A 23,565-nucleotide genomic window follows, 5' to 3' on the forward strand; every position below is an offset into this window, starting at 1 on the left:
AAATTGTTTGTAGTGGGAAATAACCTTTCGCTCAGCCAATTATTATTGTAAAATATACTTCACCTTCGTTTCTACTCGTATATAAAGTTTCACAAAGGAAAAAACTCCCCTTGACCTCTGGGGAAAAAAACAAGGACAAATATAATAATAATAGCTTGTATGAAAGTTAATGAAAGTTATAATGGAAGTTATTTTGTATGAAAGTTGATTTTGTGATTTTTTTACCAAAAATATAATGAAAGTTATTCCATGACCACAAATTTATACGAGTACAACAAAATGTGAAGTATATTTGGAAAAAAGTTTTGGAATTTTTAACCTTTTTGTAACTATTATTTTTATATAGACTGTATGTACACCCAAGAGCCAAACGTGCTTGTCCGGTAACTACGAACTAGTAGCGTAAAAATATATTTCACTAAACGGCCCTCTAATATTTCAAGTAACATCTGTTCAAAGTTCATGTATCCAAAATAGAATGAAAATTATCTGTCCTAAAAGTAATATCCTTACATCCATTTTATTTTTAATAACTGAATCCTTTAATCACATGGAGTAAAGGACCGTTTAACTAATTAGCTTCATTATTTTACTGTAAACATATCAACGTCTATGCCAGGGCCGGGCCGGAAAAATCTGAGGCCCTGTGCGAAACTAAAAATGGGGCCCTATCTCACTGTAAAAATGAATTAACGAGTAATTATAGAAATCAGACTAATATTTTCCACGAAAACGCAAATCTGTATTATTGGAGCATAAGATAAAAAAGATGAATTAAATTAAATTAAATTATAAAGTAGCATATATTAAATTGTATATCAGTCATCAATGTTTGGATGTTAGACAAACCATTTAACTTACCTAATTTTGGGTCATGTTTGGTTAAACTGCTAAACTACGATCTTTAACCGAGGAGATAAATACCGATTTCTAACGAAGTAACGATCCCTGCCAAAAGTTAACTAAGAAATTCAGAACTAGGAATAGGAACCGAAGTTAATCGAAAATAGGACTCACTAAGCACTTGAAGGCTAGAGTCGGTCACGAATCGATCCGACGAAGCGACGACTTTGAAATTTGGGAGAGGAAGGTACGAAGGCAACAACGACAACAGTCTAAATGCGATCGATGTGATGAGACGAAGGCAACGAGACGATCATGTTGCCTATAGCGACGGTATGCTTTTTAGACCGACGGTAGCGTTTCCATATTATCGATCGAGCTGTTTCCTCTTTTCTTTTGAAAAATACCAATCAAGCACATGTGTTTGATGGTCTCGTCTCGGGCCCAACCCCAGCTTCTGATCGACTTAGTTCTAATTCCAGTGAGTATGATATTTTTTTGAGAAATACTACTAGTTCTATATACTAAATTTGGGGCCCTTAAAATTATGGACCCTGTGCAAGTGGCACATTTGGCACCATAGTTGGCCCGGCCCTCGTCTATGCTAATCTTAAATTCATTTAAATCAATATCATACCACCTCGCAAAAAGAATCAATATCATGCCATTTATCTTGGTCGTAAGAATATTTTGTTACGCCTCTCCCTTTTCGTAATAGTTTCTTCACACCCAACCAACTAACCAGGTATTGCGTACTTTTTAACTTTCAAATTATTTATAACCCACCTTAATACTTAAGATGACATTTAGAAGCATTTGATATAAAATTACTATTGTATTTCAGTAGCTGTTGGGGCACAGCTTTCTCACACACACTGCATTGACGTAAAATTCTAGGAGTACGTGCATAAGATTGCAAAGCTCAAAACACTGTACTAGATCCTGTTATCTTCCGCACCAAGTTTTGTACGCCGTCGCGCATGCGTTGTATATTATCCATTTTATCGAATAGAAAACTATTTTAGTTACCGATCACGAGGCACCATAGGATGGCAGAGATTTCAGGAACAAATGCCGCCAGGAACCAAACGTCCGCCTCCTACATCAATCTACACTGTTAAAAAGGAAATGATATGTTGTTAAAAAGGAAACCATATGTACCAGCGGATCCACTGATAAAGGAGGAGTACAACACAAGGATTATTGCTTTTTTGTGTTGGATAGTGGATAGAGGCAACGAGGTGGCTTTGGTATCACAAGAGACAGTCCTGTACGCGCAGCTTTAGCTAGAGAAGACGCGTTTTTCAGTTGATGAAGCTCGGATCCGGCCATCAAATCCCTTGCCCTCAACCCACGCAACAGAAAGCGAAAAGGAAGGAAGGAAGGAAGGAAGAAATCCAAGTGCGTGAAGCGGGAAAAAGGCAAAGGAGGGAGGAAGCAACGCGGAAGCAGCAGCAGACAGCCCTCCCAATTCGCCCGCTCGCTCGCTTCGTTTCCTCCGCCGCACGGCGCTTCTCCGCCACCGCCGCTAGCCTAGCTCCCCACCCCACCCGTCGCCCCCGTCGACCCCGCGACGGCCCGCTCCGCCTCCGCGGCCGTCTAGGTCCTATAGTCTCTCCCGCGCGCGGCGGCGCCCGCCTCGAGGTGGTGTCCGCGCCGCTGGATACATTTGCTTGTTTGTTTTGGGGCTCGGGGGGCTTGGATTTGGGCTTCGTTTTTTCGGGTTTTTGGTCTCTCCTGACGAGGTGCTGCTGTTGAATGTGCGTGCAGATCGGGGGCGCGGCGGCCGCGTTCGTGCGTGCGGTGTCATCTCTCCTGAGGAAGCGGCGCGATGCCGGCCGGGGGCGTCGGCGTGCAGGCGCCCGAGGCGTCGCCGGGGCGCTACGTGCGGCGGGTCGACGAGGTGCCGCCCGACGACGACGGCTGCGACGACGTCCTCGGGGCCGACGGGCGGGCCACCGGGGACGGCGACCCCTTCGACATTCCCGCCAAGCGCGCGCCCGTCGAGCGGCTACGGCGGTGGAGGGTGAGTCGCCATTCCCTGCTCAACTTGCTGCATTCATCTCGACTTGCTGGGGTCTGCAGCCTGCAGGGTGCTTTGCTTGGCGGCCATGCCTGGCACCGCAATGCGGTTTCGTTCCGTGTAGATTGCCTTTTTTAGACGGGGGAAGAGATTCTCCTTTATTTTTGGTTGGTGCTGCCATTTAAATGTGTTGGTGCCTGCTCTGTTGGAACATATGTTGTCTCATAGGGGCAATAAGAGCCCAGGATTTTATGGTACTCGGCCATGTACTTGAGTGTGCTACGCCTACGCGGTACACATAAAGCAAGATAACATTACAATTTGTTAAAGCATCGATAGTTGGACAGAATGAAGGGACGAGATCTAGCGGAGAGTGATGTTGGACTTGCTTAGTTCCGGGCTTGTCCTTGAAAGCAGAAATAATTTGGGATCAGGAAATCCTTTTATTTAGTTTATTGGATTTTCTTTTTGACGGTTCAACAGCTGGGGAATCCCCTACGGTATACTTTCCATTATAAGAAAAAAAAAGTTTGACACTGTACAAGGTTACATTTAGTTGATTGGATTACTCTGTTGGATGGTTTTAACAAGTGGGGTGGACACTTCATACTTGGGTGTTGACGTCAAGGATGACTGTTTAGATTGGATACATGCTGGGACAGAGAAGGTAGAGGAGTTGCCACAGCAAACTCACCTTACTGAACCTTTTACTACTTGGTCGTCTAAGTCATGTCACCAGCAGCAAGCATCTACACATTTTGGTTGCCTAAGCCGAGCTGTTTTGTCTAGGATATAGTTCTCCCAGTAGTTGCGGGACTTAATTCACAAAATGGTGATTGCACTTCCAATATGTATCCTTATCCAAATTCAAGCCTAACATCCATCCTAAATTTCATCTGTATCCGAGCCTCTTAATTGGAACCACTCAAACTTCTCAAGATACTTCCTACCTCATCGAATATTCTAATCTTGTGCTGCAGCAGGAGTGTGAACTCCTGTCCTCTGGTAACCGCAAGCCCTACTTAGTCTGAAACACATTCTCCTTCCAAACCCTCACATATCCTACTCTTGTCATGCAGATTCTACAGCATTGGTAAAAGCATATTATGGCTGGACTGCATACTAAAAGTTGCATTGAAACAATCCAAAAGTAATAGTTGTTTGACTTCAGTTATCTTTCATGATTTACATCTAGTTCCACCCATATAACACGGCTTGGTAAGTTAGCATTATTTGTTCTTTCCTGTGAAGTAAAGCTTTTTCTGTGGATGGGCATACGATTGGCATAGAATTAAAAGAACGATTGCTCTGAATTCTAGTCCTCCAAATCTACTTTGTTGTATTGCGTTTTTTTTTGTTCATTCATGCTTGGGTGCACATGCGCTCACATTGGAAGTAAAGTACTTTATATGCTCATGCATCGTTTAGAATGTTTCTTAGGGCATATTGGACTTGTATACTTAACGTCAAATTTGCACTATTACTTCTACTAGCGCTAATACACATTGAATCATAACTGTTCTTGTAATCAGTTCATTAATTCTACACATTGCTATTATGGTTTGTTTTACTTGCAGCAAGCTGCACTTGTGCTCAATGCTTCTCGGCGATTCAGATATACACTCGACTTGAAAAAGGAGGAAGAAAAAGAACAAACAAGGAGGAAGATTAGGGCTCATGCTCAAGTCATACGGGTATACGTTTAAGCTTTTGTTTCTGAAGTATATACATTTTATCATCACACATTTTTTCTCTTTGATGCTTTATTTTTGAATTCATTCAGGCTGCACTACTGTTCAAGGAAGCAGGAGAAAAGCAGAATGGTGATATGGAATTACCAGGTAACCGCTGTGGGCTCATTTTGTTATTGTAGACACAAGATACTGTCAGCGAATTGGTTACATTTCTGTTATTCTGCCCTGTGAGAATTGTGTCAAGAAATAATCGTGTACTCAGTGGAGGACCATCCTGCACCTTGTCAATAGTTGTCCAAACTGTTAATTCTGTTGTTTTATTACTTTTACATTTCTTGCATGCAGAAATTCTCCCACGAGGGTTTCGAATTGGAGAGGATCAACTTACATCGATGACAAGGGATCATAACTATTCTGCTCTGCAAGAATATGGAGGGGTACACACCATTCCTACTTGCAAATTAGCTAGAATCTTCAACTTCCGGATCATAAGTTAATGTGGTATCCTTCTTTGGACATTAGGTTAAAGGGCTCACAAATCTACTGAAAACAAACCCAGAGAAGGGTATCCATGGTGATGAAGCAGATTTGTCATGCAGGGCGAATGCTTTTGGGGCTAACAGATATCCTCGCAAGAAAGGAAAAAGCTTCTGGGTAAGTTTCTTTACAATTTTTAAAGGTGTTGCAGTATCAGTGATTAATCCTTCTTACTGTGTTCTGTGCTGTGACAACAGGTTTTTCTCTGGGAGGCCTGCCAGGACTTGACATTGGTTATCCTTATTGTAGCTGCAGCCATCTCTCTTGTATTGGGCATCGCAACAGAGGTGGACTCCTTGCCCACCTAACTTTTTCCTATTTTTTAAATTCATATTTTGTCTAACTGTTGGATAATGCCTTAATGGTTGTGTACATTTTCTCCCTTGTGAGTTTTAATTCTGGTTCCATAAACTTCGAACTGAGCATTCCCTTATGGATTAACCCTTTGAACATTATGTTTTATTCTGGTTCTAACTTTAAAGAATTTCGTTAGGGCATCAAGGAAGGATGGTATGATGGTGCAAGTATAGCATTTGCTGTCTTTCTTGTGATACTTGTTACTGGTATGCTGTTTTCTTTCACACATTCAACTCTTAAGTAATTCAATATTTCCTGATATTAAAGATGGATACAATAGTATCATTATTGTTGGTTTTTGAATTTGAACTTTTCTTAACTTGGGACTTTGCTTAAGTTTGGAAGAAAACACTAGACCTTATTTTCTTGGGTCCATCATGCATTGTATTTGGAAGATAGAGCAATGTTATTTTTGTTTTGTGCCTCAACTAATATCAAACATGCGCTACCAGTATATCTTTATATTGTTTTCTTATACTTCGTTTTTTTTAACTTCACTCTCTCCTTCTGCTCACTGCGCCCATGAAAGGGTGTCCAGTTTGAACAATCCAGTTGTACCTTTCTAAAGACTCCAGTTCCTTCAATGATTTCTTTTGTCTTATTGTCTTAGCTGTCAGTGATTACAAACAGTCCCTTCAGTTCCAACACCTCAATGAGGAGAAACAAAATATTCAAGTCGAGGTTGTGAGCTGAACCTAACAAAAGATTTGACTATTTACATGCTACTTTTGGTCCTCTGATGGTATTGCAATTTTGGTATGGTGACCAGGTCATTAGGGGCGGTCGAAGAATTCAAGTGTCGATCTTTGATATTGTGGTTGGTGATGTAGTAGCTTTAAAAATTGGTGATCAGGTAAGATGCAGTAAACAAATATGTTCTGCATGGCTTATTTTTGCGTTGTTTGCATTTCTAATATTATAACAAAACCAAAACCACCTAATAGGTTCCATCAGATGGCATTTTAATTAGTGGCCATTCTCTTGCCATTGATGAATCCAGTATGACTGGGGAAAGCAAAATTGTAAGTTATCCCTTGTTTTTAGACTCCTAGATAGGATCAATTTGCCAGTGAGTAGTAAATTTTCGGTCTTTGATTAGGTTATGAAGGATCAGAAGTCACCTTTTCTAATGGGAGGATGCAAAGTAGCTGATGGTTACGGTACCATGTTGGTGAGTGATCATATCTTGTTATCTCTCCTCATTCTTTTTTCCTTTCTGTTTTGAAAATCACATGTATATGAACAAAAAGGGACACTTGGGGCTCATTTACTTATTTGTGCCCTTGGATTTGACATTTGAGTATTCCTTACCTGCCAGCTAGATTAATCAACGAGGGGAGTGGAATTGACCTTTTAGTATTCCTATAAATGATTTGATATAATTCCACTTGCAGGTAACTGCGGTTGGTCTAAACACTGAATGGGGTTTATTGATGGCCAGCATTTCTGAAGATAATAACGAAGAGACTCCATTGCAGGTTTTTCCTGTTTATCCTTTTGCTGATGATCTGATTGGAATTCTTGTGAACAATCTGTGTGCAATGTGAGTTCTGTCATGGTTTATTCATGGCCTTCTCTTTTCTGTTTAAGGTGCGGTTGAATGGAGTAGCGACATTCATAGGCATTGTGGGGCTTGTTGTTGCAGCAATGGTCCTTGTAGTCCTCTTTGCAAGGTAAGACTTGTTCATGTAATTTCCCCATTATTTGAACATTGTACCTTCAATATGATGTATGGTGTACATGGGAAATAAAGTCACAACCGTATAAACTTGTAACTCTTATGCCTATCCTATATGCATAAGGGCAGTGATCTGTTGCTTTTGTATCTGTTATACATGTACATACTTAGGAACTTTTCCTTTGCTCCCAGATACTTTCAGCTTTCAGGACATGCTTAGAAACTATTTTTTGTTCCATGTATCTTACATAACATACTAATATTTTTTTCCTTACTCCCAGATATTTTACAGGACATACTACAGATCCAGATGGTACTGTTCAGTTTGTTAAGGGGCGCACAGGTGTGAAATCTATAATATTTGGAGTAATAAAGATACTAACTGTTGCGGTATGTAATGATTTAATATTTGGTGTATCCGAAGCACCGTTTTCCTTATCTAATTCTTACATTGCTAAATGCAATTTAGGTGACTATTGTTGTCGTTGCTGTACCTGAGGGACTACCGCTGGCTGTAACACTAACGTGAGTCAATATAAGTGAAAATTTTCCTCATCATTTTGACTTTATTTTGTATATAGTTTTCTGACCTATATTTGTTTCAGCCTGGCTTATTCAATGCGGAAAATGATGGCAGATAAAGCTCTGGTACATATTTTTGCTATCTGTTTATTTTGTATTTCTGTCTATCATCACATGAATCTACATGTCAATTTCAGGTGAGGAGGCTCTCAGCCTGTGAAACGATGGGTTCTGCTACAACAATTTGTAGTGACAAGACAGGTACATTAACACTCAACCAGGTTAGTTAATTTTTGCATCGCAATGGATCTTCACTTTATTCTATACTATCCTTTATATGACCATTTAACTATGTGTGACTTTTTGTTGCTTAAGATGACTGTGGTGCGATCAATAGTTGGGGGGATAGAGCTGCAACCTCTGGCTACTATTGAGAAGTTGTCACCTACAGTTACCTCTCTTGTACTTGAAGCAATTGCACAGAATACTTCAGGCAGTGTGTTTGAGCCAGAGGTGATGCCACATGTATCTACTACTCAACACCTTTTACTACTCCATTTAAACCACATACTGATAACACGAACGCTGGTTGCAATCATCTTTGTTAAATTTTTCAGAACATATTTGCTGTTCTAAATTTGTCTATTAAAGTAGTGCTAGAATTTCCAGGTTGGGCTCTCTGCTATTCAGAAGAGAACAACCTTAATTGCACGTTAAATGCACTTTCATACATGTGTGGTGGAGGCTGTGCCTATGCTGAAACGTCATCTTTTTCATAAAATAAGGGGCATCTTCTGCTTTTGGCAATAAGTACCAACTACCCGACACCTTTTACTACTGCATTTTAACCACTGAATGCTGGTTGCTATTATCTTTGTATTTTTTTTGTAAACACATTTCGGTGCTCTGAATTTGTCTGTTGAAGTAGTTTAGAGTTTTCAGGTTGGGATTATTTTCTGATACGTTCTTCTATGTTATTCTCAAATGAGAACAGCTTTAATCCAACACTAAATGCATTTTCATACATGTTGTAGTGGAAACTGTGCCTATGTTAAAATGACATATAAAATGCGGGGTATCTTCTTCTTTTGGCAATGAGTATTAGCCGTTAACAGTCAATACTGTTGCAATGCCATTTCTTTAGGGGTCCCTGCTATTCTTCGGATGAAAAAACCCCCTTTATCAATACTGCTAGTTACAGCTGTCCATTTCTCTTCTGTTGTAATTGATATCCTGTCCTTCTAAACGTCCCTGATTCTTGACTCACCAGGATGGTAGCACTGTTGAGGTAACAGGCTCACCAACTGAAAAGGCAATCCTTTCTTGGGGTCTTGAGGTAAGATTTCCTGAGTGTTAAAACTTACTTCCGCTCTGGGTGGCTATATTCTTGCTTATCCAGTTGATGCCCTTTTTAGCTTCATATGAAATTTGCGGTGGAGCGATCAAAATCTGCTATCATTCATGTCTCTCCATTCAACTCAGAAAAAAAACGCGGAGGCGTTGCAGTGACTGGGGTAATTTCTTGTTTCACTTTCAGCTGTATCTTTAATATTTTCTAAAAACCTAGTTTATTATCACTCCGTTCACAACTATAAAATGTTCTAACCTTTTTGTGAATTGGATGCATATAGACACGTTTTAGTGTGTTTCTTCACTCATTTCAATCCGTATGTAGTCCATATTGAAATATCCAAAACATCTTATATTTGTGAACATAGGGAGTACTCGTTTGTTATAGCATGCTTTTTATTGAATGGTCTTATTTGCCCAAGAACGAATTTTCACTAGATATGTTTGTCGAAGATACTTTGATAAAGAGGAACTGGTCCTGGGGCTTGACCCTGATATTGCTCCATGGGGCTTAAAGATGATGATCATGGGCTCAAATGTTTTATTTACTCCCTCCATTCCGTAATGTAGTGTGCGCCCGCGCTTTTCGAGATTTAAGTTTGCCCATAAATTTAACCAACGTAGGTGACTGCGGCGGGAGCAAAAATTATACCATTGAAAACTTCTTTCGAATACGAATTCAATGGTATAATTTTTTGCTCCCGCCGCAATTGCCCACGTTGGTTAAATATATGGTCAAACTTAAATCTCGAAAAACGTGGGAGCACTACATTATGAAATGGAGGGAGTATTATTTAGGAGTGCTCGACGTTCAAATTTCCTTTTGTTTGCTACACATATCCTGATATATCAGTTGAGTTCAGTAGTTCACCATGTCAATCTAGGATTCATGATGTCATTCAGATCGTTTGCCTTTTGTTACTGGACTGGCAAAATTCTTTGCTCAACACATATCTTTTAATTCTAAAATATATCCAAGAATAATTTAGAGGTTCTGTTACATGCTAATATTCTGCCATGCCTTGCAACCAAAGAGTCTCCTGCGGTCATTTGAGGGTCTAAACTTGCAAACAACATTAGTTTCTGACGTACAAATACTTCATCTGATGCTTGGGAGACTTCAGTTAATCAACAGTCTGTCACATGTTTGTCCTTGTGTTAAGTGTGTTATGGTTGTGTTGTTAATTTGGTGTAGATAGAGTGTCATTTGTTTGCATGATTGCCAAGTGTTGTTTACTGTTATGCAGTACCTACTTCAACCACATACTGAACTTAGTCATGTGTTTCTTTAGAGAGATTCAGATGTTCATGTGCATTGGAAAGGGGCTGCGGAAATAGTTCTCGCTTTATGTACAAATTGGCTTGATGTAGACGGCTCAGCTCATGAAATGACACCTGATAAGGTAAATGACGTACACAACTTTTTCGGATTTGATTACATAATTCCTTGTCTCAGTCTGGTCTTTCAGGCTAATCACTTCAGAAACTACATAGAAGATATGGCGGAGCAAAGCCTTCGCTGTGTTGCTTTTGCTTATAGAGATCTTGATCTGAATGACATTCCAAGTGAGGAACAAAGAATTAATTGGCAGTTGCCTGATAATGACCTGACTCTTATTGGAATTGCGGGGATGAAGGTACAGGGACAAGACATGCAAATCCTGAACTATAATATTGCATATAACGATTTGCCGTTCCTTACCTCCATTTTTGCAATAACTTTGATAGCTTTTCGTTTTGTAGCTGAGTCATCCATGTTCTTTTGCAGGATCCTTGCCGTCCTGGAGTGAGAGATGCTGTTGAGCTGTGCACTAATTCTGGTGTTAAGGTTTGTGTTTTTAATTCATATGTTGCTGAGGGACACAACGGACTGTTAGAAACAGTACAAGTCATATTTGCCTCCAATAATGAGTATATTTAGTTGTCCTGTATAATTTATATATTAATGTTGCATGTAATTACCATTGCCACCTTTAATTTTGTCAAAATTTGCCACCATTAAATGTCGGCACAATACCAAGTGCATTGTTGGATCTCTTGTCATCACTATAACTAACTTCTGCAGTTTTTGAACACATAGGTACGGATGGTAACCGGAGATAATCTGCAGACAGCTAGAGCAATAGCACTTGAGTGTGGAATACTCACTGACCCCCAGGCTTCTGCACCAGTTATAATAGAGGGAAAAGTTTTCCGTGCATACAGTGACGCCGAAAGGGAGGCGGTTGCCGACAAGATATCTGTAAGATCATAACTCGTTTGTGCTTGCAAAAATATTAAATGTGTCCCAAGTTTGCCGTGCTAACCTAATGAGAGTACTTTGGGTTGACTTATTGCTCTAAAAGGTTATTGTCATGCATCTTGTCTTCTAACGTGTCATATATTCCATATATCACATTAGGTAGATATCGTATTCACCGAGTTCTCAAAGCACAAAAATGTATCCCTATGTCTGTTTCCAAAGCACAAAGAGTTCTTGACGAGATTTGCGGGCGTTACTATGAGGAAACTGTTACGATACTGAATCTCATGCCTTATCGAGCATCTTGTGCCATCTTTTAGTTGGTCTGGTTTGGCAAAATGGACCATAAACCTAGGCTGATATATGTGAAATCATGAACATTTTACAAGGATCAATCGCTCTTTATGTCAGCCACTGTTCTGTATAATGCTTCTAACTTTCCATCTGATACTTGCTTTACAAGTATTTGAATGGTAGCTAAAATGACTGGCTTGCAAATTCTAGTCAAATAGCTCTTTGCTTTAGGAATATAGGGAGATAACCTTCTAAACATGGAAATTCCATGCAAGATATTGGGAGCACAGTATTGTACTGTTGTTTGCCTTGTTATTTTGTTACTGCTGATGTTCACTTGTCTGGTTTGACATATAGTTTCTCTTAGTCATCAAGGCACAAAAATGGTCTCTTATGCCACTTTGTGTAGCATATATCTGTGTTCCGTGATGGTCTCATGCTTAACTTTTACCTTTGTACAAATACAAAAAATCTTGAACAGCTGAATTTCTCTTCCACTAACGTATATATACGAAAATATCATGATTACACTTTGAGCTTTGTAGCTAATTAGATTTCTGGTGCTCTATTTCATGTGATAGAGCAGATATTCGTCCTCACGTTTGAGTCCATATATTTTCTTGTCCAATACTTGCTCTTGCTTAGCATCATCATTCTGCTGATTAGCCTGATTATCAAAATCGTATTGCAGGTGATGGGAAGATCCTCTCCGAATGATAAGCTTCTTCTTGTAAAGGCACTGAAGAAGAATGGTCATGTTGTTGCTGTTACTGGAGATGGGACAAACGATGCTCCTGCATTGCATGAGGTATGTGCATGAGTTTGTATTTTGAGTGGGTAAAGGGACATTGGCTGTTTTATTGAATGGATACAAGGAATTGTTGATTGCTAGTGTTTCTAATTTCAGTCTCTCATCCTTCCTGTTTTCAGGCAGATATTGGTCTTTCTATGGGCATCCAAGGAACAGAAGTAGCTAAAGAAAGCTCAGACATAATTATTCTGGATGATAATTTTGCTTCGGTCGTGAAGGTTAGACCTGTTTGTAATTTAATGATTTTCTGATCCACAGTTGATATAGTGTCTTAAAATTTGTTCACATTTAATGTTCTAGGTGGTCCGCTGGGGGCGTTCTGTTTATGCAAACATCCAAAAGTTTATTCAGTTCCAGCTTACTGTAAATGTTGCGGCTCTTATAATCAATGTGGTTGCTGCTATTTCCTCAGGCAATGTTCCTCTAAATGCTGTCCAGGTTTGTCAGAACATTCTTGTTTAAGTTTTTTAGAATTGTTGCCAGATTAAAATCATGTTCCACATTGATAGTTCCAATGCTATCCGATTCATAGTTAATTGGATCTATATGCCATGTGCTGCTTCAACCACTTAGAGTCTCTTGAATAATTGTGCCAGTCAATAAAGTTAATTGGAGACCGCATTAGAGAACTGTTACCCTGTTTACTCGTCTTTTTGCTGCTATTGTGGACTAAATCCTACTTTTTGAATGCAAAAATTTAACCATATGAACTAATCCATCTGATGGGAAAATTCCATACTAGTTTATCGAGAGTATGCACCAGTAGGTTATCAGTTGGGATGAGTGTATTTTCTGCTGAGAGTAACATCTTGTGAAAATCATCTTTCATAAAATGTTGAAGATGGCAACTATGAAAATAATCTTGCCATGGGCCAGTAGGAAACTCTGAATGAACAGAAACGAACTTAAAGTATTAATTTGTATTGATTTGCTTGCTATGGCTACTGTTGACACAGCTTCTCTGGGTTAATCTCATAATGGACACACTTGGTGCACTTGCATTGGCTACTGAACCACCAACGGACCAGCTTATGAAAAGGACACCTGTTGGACGGAGGTTAGTCCTTTTCCTCTTGAAACTGTTATCTAAAACAAAACAAATATATGTCATTATGCTTCTATATCTGTATTTCTTGGTGTGCCTAACTGTCAGTCTTTTAAATATTTAAATCAGCAACCTATCCTAATAACAACTTTGAATCTCATAGTTCTCTTCCTTGCATCAAGTTTGTTGAGTACACCCTTATCTTTTTATGAGGGGCCCACAGATTTGAAGGGGGAAGTTTGGCTAACAATTACTCCAACAATATATAGGATTAGTGATGCAAAAGTGGTACCATCATATGCACATTTCTGGAAGTATTTATAGAATTTTGTGGTTTCTGAAAAATACTCCAACAATATGTTTATGATAGCCCACAGATTTGAAGAACTGGAAAGTTTGACCAACAATTACTCCAACAATATATAGGATTAGTGATGCAAAAATGGTACCATCATATAAGCGTATCTGGAATTTTGTGGTTGCTAATAATATACCACAAAAGAGGCATGAATCCAGGGACTTTGACAAAGAGAAATAATTTGGTGATTGTGTGCGTTTTTTTGGTATGTTTATGTTTATTGCCGCAAGGGCTTCTTGATAGTTAATTGCTATTCAATCTTAGTGGGTTAATTCTGCACTTATCCTAATCTGTTATTTATATTGTGTAAACCTCCTTGATACTGTGTCACTATGTTTGCCTGTGAGAACCAAGAAAAAGTGTTCCTTATATTCTATGATTGCAAATCGATTTTAAACATGCAAAGCATCCATTAACAATATTTCATATAATTCTTGATTGGCATTAGTGTTGTGTGTACACTTAAAACAAATCTAACATTAGTGTGCATGTCATGCAGAGAACCTCTTGTGACTAATATTATGTGGAGAAACTTGTTCATTCAGGTATTAGTCTTTTCAGATGTTGACTGTCAACTAATTATTTTACTGGTATATTTTTGAGCCAGTTACTAAGGTCTCAACTCTTGTGCAACCACAGGCTGTCTATCAAGTGGCTGTTCTTTTGACGCTTAACTTTAGGGGCCGAGATCTTCTGCATTTGACTAAAGATACCCTCGAACACTCCAGTAAAGTGAAAAATTCATTTATATTCAACACATTTGTCCTGTGTCAGGTAACTTCCTGCCTTGTTTAAGCACTTCCGCTTACTGTATTCGGAAGCATGTTTCCAGCATGTTTCTCTTTGGGCCACTATGTGCATCACCTGCGGCTTTACAGTAGCAAGTTTCTTTACTATTTACTATACACTACAGTAACACACGCATCAGTAGCTCCCGCAGCTGGCTTAGAAATGGTTTAGTAAGATTGGATTTTGATTAGCATCAAGTAATTTAGGGATAAGTTCATTTTGTTCAGATTGCCTTTCACCCTACTTGTTCAAATTTGTTACTGTTCAAACTCTATAAACAAGTCTTTCTGAAATGTGTAAGCCCTGTCTATGGCCTCATCTTTCTCCTAGTCCATTCCATTCAGCATATGCATAATACCATCTTGCTGCTTGACAAAGCTCCACCTTTTCATTTTTCCCAATAGGTGTTTAACGAGTTCAATGCACGTAAACCAGAAGAGCTGAACATATTTGAAGGAGTTTCAAGAAACCACCTCTTTTTGGCCGTCGTGAGCGTAACCGTCGTGCTGCAGGTAAAATGAGAGAAAACACAATTGTATGAGCGGAAACAGACAACCTTTGAGTATCTAGAATCTCATTTTCGTCCATAATTTATTCTCAGGTGATAATTATCGAGTTCCTTGGGAAATTTACATCAACAGTGAAACTCAGTTGGCAGCTTTGGCTTGTTTCTCTTGCTATTGCTTTTGTCAGGTGAGATCCTTGTCCCCATTATGAACCTACTTGTGTTGTAGAGATGAGTAACGCTTTTGAAAAATAATTTATTTATCAATTTTTTGTTTCAATTATTAATTTGCTAGCAGTTTGAATGAACATATCAGGTAATGGATTTTGGCTGTGGCATGCTTGCTTGTATAACTATTTCTGTGTTCATGTAGCTGGCCGTTGGCTCTTGTCGGAAAGTTCATCCCAGTTCCCCAGACCCCATTGAAGAATTTGATCCTGAAGTGTTGGCCGAAAGGGAAGAATCAAGGTACTCGTGGTGTTTCAGTTTTGAAAAACCTGTTTTTTTTTCTTCTTAAAACAAATAACTGTTGTATCTGGAACTACTATCATGTCTGAATCTGTGATCTAGCAACTGTCTAGTAGCTACCGTTTGTTTCTTTAAAGGCTGTTTGGTGAAACCGCTGTTTTTCCTTATCAATGTTAACCATCTCGGTGTCTTGATGTACAGGTGATGAAGGAGCAGCTCCACCGGTGTGACATTGAACATCTCTCCAAGTGGCAGAAATCATCAGCTGCCGAATTCCAGTTCTGGTGCATATAGATGCTTGCATAAATTTGCATGCTTATTTCTTCTAACCACGCTAGCTAGCTTTTACCTGAGTAAATACTCGGGAGGTTGAGGCCAACACTAGTGAGACGCTTCGTCCTCGCTGACTCGTAAGCTGGGGTCTGAAGTCGATGCGAACAAAAGACCATTTTACTAGCCTAACAAAGGTCAGGGACTTCGTCGGCTACAGACTGTACAAATGGTGCAGCATGTCTTAGAATGATCTCGCAGTTGGAAAGGTCGCTAGTAATCAAATTTCCACTTGGATACGGCTGATGTGTATATCATTTCGTCTAGGTTCCCTTTTTTTCTACCTAGGATTTTGTTGTTAGCGAACTAGCGAGTCTTGTGGAGAGTTGATTTGAGCTTTCTTTCGAGTGGTAATGTTGTGTGGTCGAATCATGGACTTGCATAATATGCATTAAATTGGTACTGACTTAAGTAAAGCTACCTTCTGTATGCCAACGACTACCTAATTTGTGAACGTTTCTCTTTTACCTAAATGCTACAAAGCGCACGTGCGTGATTCTTGCTCTCCTTTACCTAAATGCTACAAAGTGCACGTGCGTGATTCTAGCTCTCCGAGCGCAGCATGTGAGACGTCAGATGAGCGTACATGACATGATGTGATGAGCAAAAAAAAAAAATCACTTAAAATATCATTTTCTCTCTTTCCTCTACTCGATCACGTCGCTCATCTCTCTTCGCTTCTCTCATATCTTTTGCGCTTGAGGGTTAGAGTCCGATCCTGTATTAAGTTATGAAAATGGTGATGGCGAGGCCAGGGGATTGGACTACCATTACAAAAAAAAAAAAAAAAATCTTTCGTCTCACTTTATATATAAAGCAGCGATCAACAACATCGGATACAAATGCATGCATGCACACATCCAAGACAGAACACATAGGTGTTGATCGTAGCAACATCATCCCTAGCACTAATGCGTGAAGAGATAAGACCGCATACGACGAACCGTGCGTTTCAAGACAGTGCCTTCAGGAAGGAGGATCAGAGTTTCCCCTGAAGCAACACGACGGGCGATGAGAGCCACGACGACGCCTTCAAGAAGGGAACGAGCTTCGCCGCCGTCGGTCCGTCCGAAGAAAGAGCAGATTTTCACCTCGGCCAACACTCACCGTCATCGATCGCCACACACCGGCTATCACGCCGCCCACACGGCCATGGCCACCAGGCAGCACCAAGCCACGACCTCTGCCCAAGAGCACCGCGCAATCACCTCAAGGGCCGCCGCCCCGACATCCAACACCTTGACCCCACCTCACCCGAGATCCGCCGCCACTACCCCAACCAAAGAGACGAGCAAAAAGGAGCCTCCTTTTCCACCCCTGGGCAACCCCCAGCGCCGAGACCCAATAGGCCGGTCAATACGGCCTCCATCGACTCGTCCTGCAGCATCGGGTGCGAGACGAGATTGGTCCTGCGGCGCCGTGTGCGTGATGAGGTCGGTCGTGTTGCAGCATGCGCGAGACAAGGTCGGTCCTGCCACACCACACGCAAGACGTGCAATGGACCGCGCTGGGAGAGGGCCAACGCTTCGACAGAAGTAGAGCTCAGATGCTGAGGAGATGGAGCGAAGGCCGACACGGTCCGACCACAAACAAACTGACGCCGGAGAAGCCGACCGTCGCCGCGGTGAGGCCGCCGAGCTATCGTGTAGCGCCGCACCACCAGGAGGCCACCGCTCGTGCGCCAGACCCCCTGCGCCTACGCTCATGGCTGGAGCAGTAGCCACGCCCGGCTCGTGCCCCAACCCGCGCCGCCCGCCAGAAGAGTAGATCTAGCTGGCACGCACCGCCATCAACCCCCAAGCTCCACGAGGAAAATCCGGCGCCATCTCCCTCCACCAGCCACCACTGCCACCGGAGCACCAGCGGCAACCGGCCCGCGCGGCCCACGACCCACACCATTGAGATCCAGGAGCCAAATCGGTTCCATCCCGTCATGGCTCCAGGAGGTGCGCACCCCCAGCAAGAAGCCCGCCACACCGCCCGTCGTCGCCGGTCAAAGATCCTCCGCGCCGCCTCGCCCTACCCTAGCGCGGCGTCCCGGGCCATCGAGCTTGGCCCGCGCCAAGCCCCTTGAGCGAGAAGACGAGGAGGCCTGCCGCCGCCGGTGGTGGCGGTGAGGGGAGAAGGAGGGAGGGGGAGGAGGGGGGCATGACCAGCGCCTAGGGTTCCCTCCGTCGCTCGCTGGAGCAAGGGAGGGAGACAGAATCAGAGTAGAGCTTCTCTTCTAAAAAAAAAAAAAATGAAACTCCATGGGCACTAGCACCCATGGTTTTTTATTGATATAGAAGAAGCATCCCTCATGAGAAACCAGAAATTCGTCCCCGACGTGGAACGAACCCTGGTTGCTGGAGACGCCACTGCGCTCCCTTGCCACTAGGCTACAGCCTAGTCCCGTAGAGCTTCTCTTCTGACCAACATATTCCACACGCTTCTTCTAACCACGGTTGGCAAGAGTGGGTCACCATGATCCTGCGCTCATCATCCTCGCGTTTCCTAATCAATGTCCAGACCTCGGAGCGCATTGATAATTGTGATCTGCATTGGGTTTTTCGTGAAAAGGAACAGGTGATGTAGCACGGTATGGATAAGTATTTCCCTTAATAGAGAACCAATGTTTATAGAACCAATAGGAGTAACAACCAACCCCCGTCTTCAGTGACTGCACACGAATAAAGCAAACATTTGCATCCAACGTGAGCAAGGGGGTTATCAATCCCCTTGGACTCGTTACTTGCAAGCAAGTAAAGTGTGTAGATGAAAGTTGATAATTGCAAAGTAAATAAAGAGTAAATAAAGGCAGTGAGGTAATTGTAGTGTTTGTAAACTTATAAGTGAATAGACCCGGGGCCGAGTTTTTTCCTAATGGTATCTCTCATGTAGTAGGCATACGGTGGGTAAACAAATTACTGTTGAGGAATTGATAGAAAAGCGCATAGTTATGTGATATTCACGACAAGGATCGTGTGTATATAGACATCACGTCCATAAGCAAATAGGCCAACTCCTGCCCGCACCTATTACTATTACTTCAACCATCGACCGCTATCTAGCATGCATCTAGAGTATTAAGTAATACTCCCTCCTTTCCTAAATATAAGGTGTATTATTTTTTCAAAAAGTCAAACTTGTCTAACTTTGACCAAGTTTGTAGACCAGAAGGATACCCCCTATAAAGCAACACATATTCTACAACGTTTTGACTATAAGTTGTAAAATTTACAAGAGATACGCATATAAGTGTTATAGCATATGCGTTCTAGATGTGTAACTCGTGACCATGGTGTCCTACACAGATTGCAACATATCTTATATGTTGTCATATATGTGTTGTAAATTATATTTTTTATGAAATTGAAAATATCTCTACTAATAAAAATTAATATTAATTATACACATATATGACATATAAAAATTAATATTGTACTTTATTGTGGCGTGAAAAGTAGAATCAGCGGGCCGGGCCTGTATTCAACGCTAGGAATCCAGTACTGCATATAGTTGAGATTAAAAAAAGACTGCATATAGTTTCTGCTGGGACTATCGTGGAATCAGCCGGCTAGGAATCCTGTATTCCAATCATATGCATATTGCGTACTGGAATCCGCTCTAGGTATTCCACGCTAGGAATCCTGTATTCCAATCGTTCAAAAGAAGAGGGACTTGTATCTGCATACTGGAGAAAAGAATCAGTCCAATAACAACCTACTCTGCACATCGTGCGACTCAAATCAACATGAAAAAAAATTCTCAACGAAAAAACAGTAGGAAAAAAAACCACGCACGGTCGGTCAACTCTCTCTTTCTCATCTCGCGACTACTCGACCAGTCGCCTGAGCCAGCCAAGCAGGCCGCCTAGCCGCCCAGAGCCATCGGTAGATCGCCCCGTGACCTGCCGCTGCCTGCCCTGCTTGGCGCTCGACCGGCCTGAAGACTGACTCCCGCGACCTGCCGCTGCCTACCCCGCTTGGCGCCCGACCGGCTTTTGTTTGCACAGACGCACACGGCGCACCGCTGCGCAGGAGCGCGCCGTGTTGACCAGACTGCTGGAGCCGCCCACGCAAGTGTGCTCGGCGGTCGCGTCCTCAACTATTGATCATCCAGTCCTATCCAATCCGATCCCCTGCTCAGCTCAAAGAGGTACCTCATCCTGTCATCCCGTGATCTCTGAATCTTATATGCAGTAACAACCTAGTTTGACACAGAGATTCAGAGATCGGCTAGTTAGTTTGACAGAGAGATTCAGAGATTGGCTAGTTTGGCAGTGTAGTTTTTGAAATACCGTAGTATTCGAAATCTTTGGTATTATAATGTATCATCAATTAATACTACATAGTTTCTGAAAACATCAATTTTCTCTGTTTTAATGAAACTACTGATATGTTGGGCTGCTACTGTTTTACAGTATTTTTTGACTCCTTATCCAACTGAATCTGACTTAGCTAGCTATACCTAAGGAGCTACACAACTAGATCAGTAAGTGCGCGCGGCGCTGACTTAGGAACTTGCGAACGCGATTAATCAGACGAAGAATAGAAATTAATATCATGTTTAACTAGTGTGGAGCATGCTATATAGAGGACTGAATAAGTAATATGTTAATTGTGCTTACAAGTTACAAATCAAGCTGCTTGGTAGTTAAGGACAGGATGACATGAGTGTTGTTTTTCTCAGTTTGAGACAAGAGTGATCTGGACCTCTTTTTATAAAACATATAGAAAAAACACTATATCAAGAATACAACTGATTATGAAACTACAGTTGTTGGTTTAGCGAAACACCTCATAGTATTTAATTTCTTTTGTAGAAACCATAGTATTCTGATAATACTTTGTATCCAAAGAGGGTCTGATATTTGTTATTTTTATGTAGTGTGCAATGGATTTAGAATCCACCAAATTACTATTGCGATTCCCAAGAGAGAGTACACAATACACAGTTGGTGTAGATGAATTTCTGGAGTTCGCATATAAAGATATACCAGCAGATACAATGATCTGATGTCCATGTGAAGATTGTGTTCACACTTCAGTACTATCAAGGGATGATGTTCGTGGCCATTTGATGTGGTACGGAATGCTTCAGAGCTATGACAAATGGGTGTTTCACGGTGAGTCTTCATCCGATCACAATGATGATCCACAACCACAACCTGAAACTGAAGGAAATGCTAATATGCGTGAAATGATTATGGATTCAATTAGGAAAATATATGATGGTGATGTGCCTATGAGTGATAGTGCAGATTTTTCAAATCCACTTCCAGATGGAGCAACTAAAGAAGCAGAAGCATTGTACAAATTAATTCAAGATTCACAGAAGCCTCTGTGGCCAGGATGTGAATTGTCTCAGCTTTCCTTACTTTCAATTTTGTTCAATACAAAATCCATGAACAAATGGTCTGATAAGTCATTTGCAGATCTACTTAATATTCTGCACATGGCTATTCCAAATGGAAAAGCTCTGCCCCAAAAATTTTATGAGGCCAAGAAGATCATACCGAAGTTTGGATTAGGATATCAAAAAATTAATGTCTGCCCAAATAACTGTCACTTGTTCTGGAAAGATACAGACAATGATGATTTTTGCTCTAAATGCAAGGCTTCTAGGTGGAAAGATAAAATGCTCGAAACCAAATTAACTAAAAAGGAAAGAAAGAGAGCTACACCAATGAAAGTTCTGAGATACTTTCCAATCAAAGAGTGGCTGAAAAGGATATTCATGTGCAAAGAAACAGCAACTCTAGCTCGATGGCATGATGAAGGGCGCATTAAGCAACATGGAGTGATACGACATCCAGCAGATTCTGAGGCATGGAAGAAATTTGATGAGAAGCATGGATTTGCAGATGATTGTCGTAATATCCGGTTTGGCCTAGCATCAGATGGATTTAATCCATATGGGATGCTGAGCAATAAATATAGTTGTTGGCCAGTTGTGCTAGTCATGTATAATCTGCCCCCATGGCTATGCATGAAGAAATCTTATCTGTCATTGCCTTTAATTATTCCTGGACCTAAGAGCCCTGGAGATAAGATTCATGTTTTTATGCAGCCTCTTTTGGAAGATCTGAGAGATCTTTTTGTGAATGGGATGACAACCTATGATGCATCCCAACAGAGAACATTTAAACTCAGGGCGGCTGTCTTGTGGACCATAAATGACTTCCCAGCATTAGGAATGCTTGCTTCACATATGGTGCATGGAGATTATGCATGTCCACCTTGCGGTGCAAATGTATGGACCAAGCGCTTGAAATATGGCAAGAAAGCTTGCTTTATGGGTCACTGACGATTTCTGCCACCTGATCATGAATTTCGTAATGATGCTTCTGCTTTTGATGGAACAACTGAGAATAGAACAGAGCCTATAACCTATTATGGTCGCTCCGTATTAGATGACATAGCTGCATGTGGAGATTTTAGTACCTCAAAAACTTACAAAGGAAAAAGTAGCTTATTCACATTACCATATTGGGACAGTTATCTCCTTCGAAATAATCTTGATGTGATGCATATAGAGAAGAATGTGTGTGATAATATTTTAGGCACACTTCTCAATTTGGATGGGAAGTCAAAAGATAATCTACAGGCTCGTCAAGATCTTGAAGATATGAATATTAGAGAGGAGCTCCATCCACAGAAAAAACCTTCGGGCAAGTATTACTTGCCACCAGCTATCTTTACCATGTCTAAGAAAGAAAAACAATTATTCTGCAAAATTATCTATGGTATAAAAGTTCCTGATGGATATTGTGGAAATATATCGAAATGTGTGAATTTTACTGAAGGAAAAATTAGTGGCCTCAAAACACATGATTGTCATGTCCTATTGCATCAATTTCTGCCAATTGCTGCGAGAGGTATTCTTCCAGATGACGTTACAGCAGTACTATTTGAATTGTCATCATATTTTCGAGGCATATGTTCAAAAGTTCTTCATGTTGATGAGCTTGACCGTTTGGAAGAAAGAATCAAACTTACACTCTGCAAAATGGAGATGATATTTCCTCCTGGTTTTTTCACAGTTATGGTGCACTTAGTTGTCCATTTAGCAAGTGAATGTAAAATAGGAGGACCAGTTGCATATCGGTGGATGTACTTCATTGAAAGGTAATTTAATTCATATACATTGGTTACTTCTTACAATCTTCACTCCTAAACTTTTTACAATCTTTTTTTTTGCATATACATTTATAACTTATTGGATATATATGTGCATAGGTATCTTGGTGAGCTAAAGTCCTTTGTTCGAAACAAAGCTCGTCCAGAGGGTTCAATTGCAGAATCTTTTTTAGCGGATGAGTGCATGACATTTTGTTCAAGATATCTACAGGGTTTCTCCACCAAGCATAACCAACCATCCAGGAATGATGACAACCCAGAGGACTCTGAATCTTCACTATTTCTACAACAATCGATGTTGTTTCCTCAAGTAGGGAAACCATTGGGAAGACCAATGGTATACACTTTAACGGATAAGGAAGCAACACAAGCCCATAGATATGTGTTGTTCAACTATGACGCTGTGAAGCCCTATTTGGAGTAAATGTCATGCCACTACCTCTGCATTTGTTAATTAATAAGTTTTGAACTGAAATTGTGCTTGTTTATATTTTGTAGAGAAGGTGGGGCTTATTTGAGAAGGAAGAATCGCAAGAAACGCATAGATCCAAGGACCTTTGAGAAGATGCAACATGAGCAATTTCCTGAATGGTTCAAG

General features: G+C 40.9%; 1 protein-coding gene across 1 annotated transcript; it reads left to right on the top strand.

The window, feature by feature from the left end:
- The first annotated feature begins 2,068 nt into the window (after positions 1 to 2,068).
- Positions 2,069 to 16,275, top strand: LOC123406005 (calcium-transporting ATPase 5, plasma membrane-type-like). The gene is made up of 35 exons (XM_045099510.1): positions 2,069 to 2,487; positions 2,614 to 2,869; positions 4,444 to 4,560; positions 4,650 to 4,707; positions 4,906 to 4,997; positions 5,083 to 5,214; positions 5,295 to 5,384; positions 5,591 to 5,660; positions 6,065 to 6,135; positions 6,224 to 6,307; positions 6,399 to 6,476; positions 6,554 to 6,625; positions 6,849 to 6,932; positions 7,045 to 7,127; positions 7,414 to 7,522; positions 7,602 to 7,657; positions 7,738 to 7,780; positions 7,852 to 7,935; positions 8,030 to 8,167; positions 8,925 to 8,990; positions 9,070 to 9,168; positions 10,297 to 10,407; positions 10,474 to 10,641; positions 10,773 to 10,832; positions 11,085 to 11,246; positions 12,232 to 12,348; positions 12,471 to 12,569; positions 12,652 to 12,789; positions 13,308 to 13,408; positions 14,254 to 14,299; positions 14,394 to 14,528; positions 14,948 to 15,055; positions 15,145 to 15,236; positions 15,422 to 15,516; positions 15,718 to 16,275. Exons 2-35 carry the CDS (start codon positions 2,675 to 2,677, stop codon positions 15,744 to 15,746), a joined length of 3,282 nt encoding a protein of 1,093 aa, XP_044955445.1. The 5' UTR covers positions 2,069 to 2,487; positions 2,614 to 2,674; the 3' UTR covers positions 15,747 to 16,275.
- The last annotated feature ends 7,290 nt before the right edge of the window (positions 16,276 to 23,565 follow it).

The sequence above is a fragment of the Hordeum vulgare genome, chromosome 6H (genome assembly GCF_904849725.1).
Source record: "Hordeum vulgare subsp. vulgare chromosome 6H, MorexV3_pseudomolecules_assembly, whole genome shotgun sequence".
NCBI lineage: Eukaryota > Viridiplantae > Streptophyta > Magnoliopsida > Poales > Poaceae > Hordeum > Hordeum vulgare.